The sequence below is a fragment of the Camellia sinensis genome, chromosome 9, assembly GCF_055761805.1.
Source record: "Camellia sinensis isolate YWXY chromosome 9, ASM5576180v1, whole genome shotgun sequence".
NCBI lineage: Eukaryota > Viridiplantae > Streptophyta > Magnoliopsida > Ericales > Theaceae > Camellia > Camellia sinensis.
Window position 1 is genome coordinate 689,330 of NC_138969.1, and position 2,569 is coordinate 691,898.

The window sequence follows — 2,569 nt, forward strand, 5'->3', positions numbered from 1 at the left end:
AACCAAAGGACTAATCACCTTCCTAGTAGTAGACACTATTGTAGAACCGGTGGCAATCGAAATTTTCTAGAAGATGGTATCAAATTAGTACAAGCTGGTAAATTACTCCCATCACCAAATTCATCTTTCATGACTCTATCCTTTATTTCATCCATCACAAGGTCTATCATTTTAATTTTCCTTTCACAGTTACCAGCAAGTTGTACAATGTCAATCAATTACTTGTTCATCCTCTCAAAGCAACTTGCATTGAAATCACCCCCAAAGCCACTGTATGTGGTTTTGATGCATGTGTACTCTCCAACCAAATCTTTTCTCCAGCGTGGCAAAATGTATTTATTCGGCACCTCATTTATGTACCTTCTCATAAGTACAACGAGTGAGTGAGCACACATAATGCCTCTAAACTCAAACAACCGACACATACATTGAACTTCACATTCAATTGAATTAAAATAGACAACAAAGTCCACATGCTTCATCTTCTCATAAACTACCATAACTTATTGGACATTATATGTACAAATTGATCCCTCCTCTTTCACAATCACCGCCTGACAGTAAAGTAATCTCTTCAACTCTTCTTGAACTTCTTTGAATTTTGCATTGGTGTATGCTTGCTGAAATTGCTTCTCAAAGCCATATATAGTTAGGCAATCAAACAATTCGTGTCGAGACTTGAAGTCTGATTTCTTCTCTTTCTCTACCTTATTTCTCAATGCATTGTCATATTGTTCAACAAATTGCTTTAATATAGTCTTTGTGTTGACATATCCATCAAAAACTGCATTCATGCTTTCACTTTGTTGTGTAGTTAACATGCCAGCCCAAAATATGCCTTTAACATATACAGGAACCCATCGAAGCCGCTCATCATATAGTACCTTCAACCACTCATTATCATAAAGATTGAATTTTGTAAGCATCTCTTCCTATTGATTCTCAAATTCATCTCTTGTCAAACAGTCATAAACTACATTTTGCATAGCCAACTTTATGCGTTCATACTCAGCATATCCTTTCAACTTCTCCGGAATTTTCTTCATTATATGCCATAAGCACCATCGATGTCAAGCTTGTGGAAATACAATTTCTATAGCATTTTGCATAACTTTGTACTGATCAGTTATGATAGCTTTTGGATGATGATTTGACATGCAACTTAACCACAACTTAAATAGCCAAACAAATGTGTCAATGTCTTCACTAGATAACAATCCACAACCAAGCAAAATGGACTGTCCATGGTGATTAACTCCTACAAATGGAGCAAATGGCATGTCATATTTGTTTGTCAGATAAGTTGTGTCAAATGAAACAACATCTCCAAATGCTTCATAAGTAGCCCGACTCCTTGTATCAACCCAAAACAAGTTTCTAATGTGAAACTCGTCGTCAACATCAATCACATAAAAGAATCTCTCGCTATGTGCTTACATCCTCATAAAATAACTTTGAAGTGATTTGGCATCACCTTCCCCAAGCCTTAATCTTCTAGCTTTATCAATGTAAGTCCTTGCATCTCACTCATCAAATGTCAATGACTTGTATCCCCCTGCTTCAACAACCATTGAATGATAGTTCCTAGACACCCCAATCCCTGCTTGATCATTAATTTCTAATCGTCTCTTCACAGGAGTAAGAATTTTCTTATTCATTGCAAAATGACATGAGTCAGTGGGAATCAAATCATGCTTATGCTCAAGGTTAACTTTGGTTAACATATATCTCACATTCTTTTGTAGACTACCTCGTACCCTTACTTTGCAACCAATTTTTGTAGACAAAGATGGCTTCAAAGGGTTCACTTCTGATTTTTTTTTTTTCCTCTTCCTCGCTTGAGAACATTCAATTGCAAAGTTTTCTAATTGCCCATCATCTCCAAAATGTTGTACTCTATGAGCTATAGAAAATCCAACATGCTTAGCATATTTGCCATAAAATGTGTACACTTCTTCCCTTGAGCTAAAACACATACCCGTCTTAGGTTCTTCAACTTGTCCACCCTCATTTACTGAAGGATTGTCACCACCATTTGAATAAACCTCCATTCTTCCATTTTGAAAAATGAAATTGGAATAGAATGATTTTAGAATGTTTATTGGGTAAGTCCCAGTTTTCAAACACTAATAAATTATAGCAACTTCATCTAATAAGTAATAGTTGACATGTTTAGAAGTTCCACAAACAAAACTAAGACACTAAAGTTTGTTAAAAAAAAAAGATAAGAAAAACAGAGACTGAGACTTAATTTTGGGGAAATAAAGAGAGCATAAGAGGCAAATTCAAACAGATCAGAGACAATCTTACTATAATTTCAGTGAATAACAAACTGATTAACACTGCTAAGGGTTGTTCATACATTAACAAACTGATTAACAAACTAATTTCAATGTAAAATATAATGTGCTCACATTAACAAATTGATTAACAAACTATAAAATGAACACAGAACACATGTAAATATAATGTGTGAAAAACTAAAAAACTGATTAACTCTCTCTATTTCTCAAACTGGAACACAGAACACATTAATAGAGAGATTGATGAATGTATTCACACAGAACAA

The 2,569-nt window shown here is 34.6% G+C and overlaps 1 protein-coding gene across 1 annotated transcript; it reads right to left on the bottom strand.

Moving 5' to 3' along the window:
• Nucleotides 1-503: 503 nt before the first annotated feature.
• Nucleotides 504-2,051, bottom strand: LOC145799002 (protein FAR1-RELATED SEQUENCE 5-like). Its single transcript, XM_082888507.1, has 3 exons — nt 1,528-2,051; nt 1,089-1,377; nt 504-932 (listed from the first exon to the last, which is right to left on the bottom strand). The coding sequence occupies exons 1-3, from the start codon at nt 2,049-2,051 to the stop codon at nt 504-506; spliced, it is 1,242 nt and encodes a 413-aa protein (XP_082744633.1).
• Nucleotides 2,052-2,569: the final 518 nt, after the last annotated feature.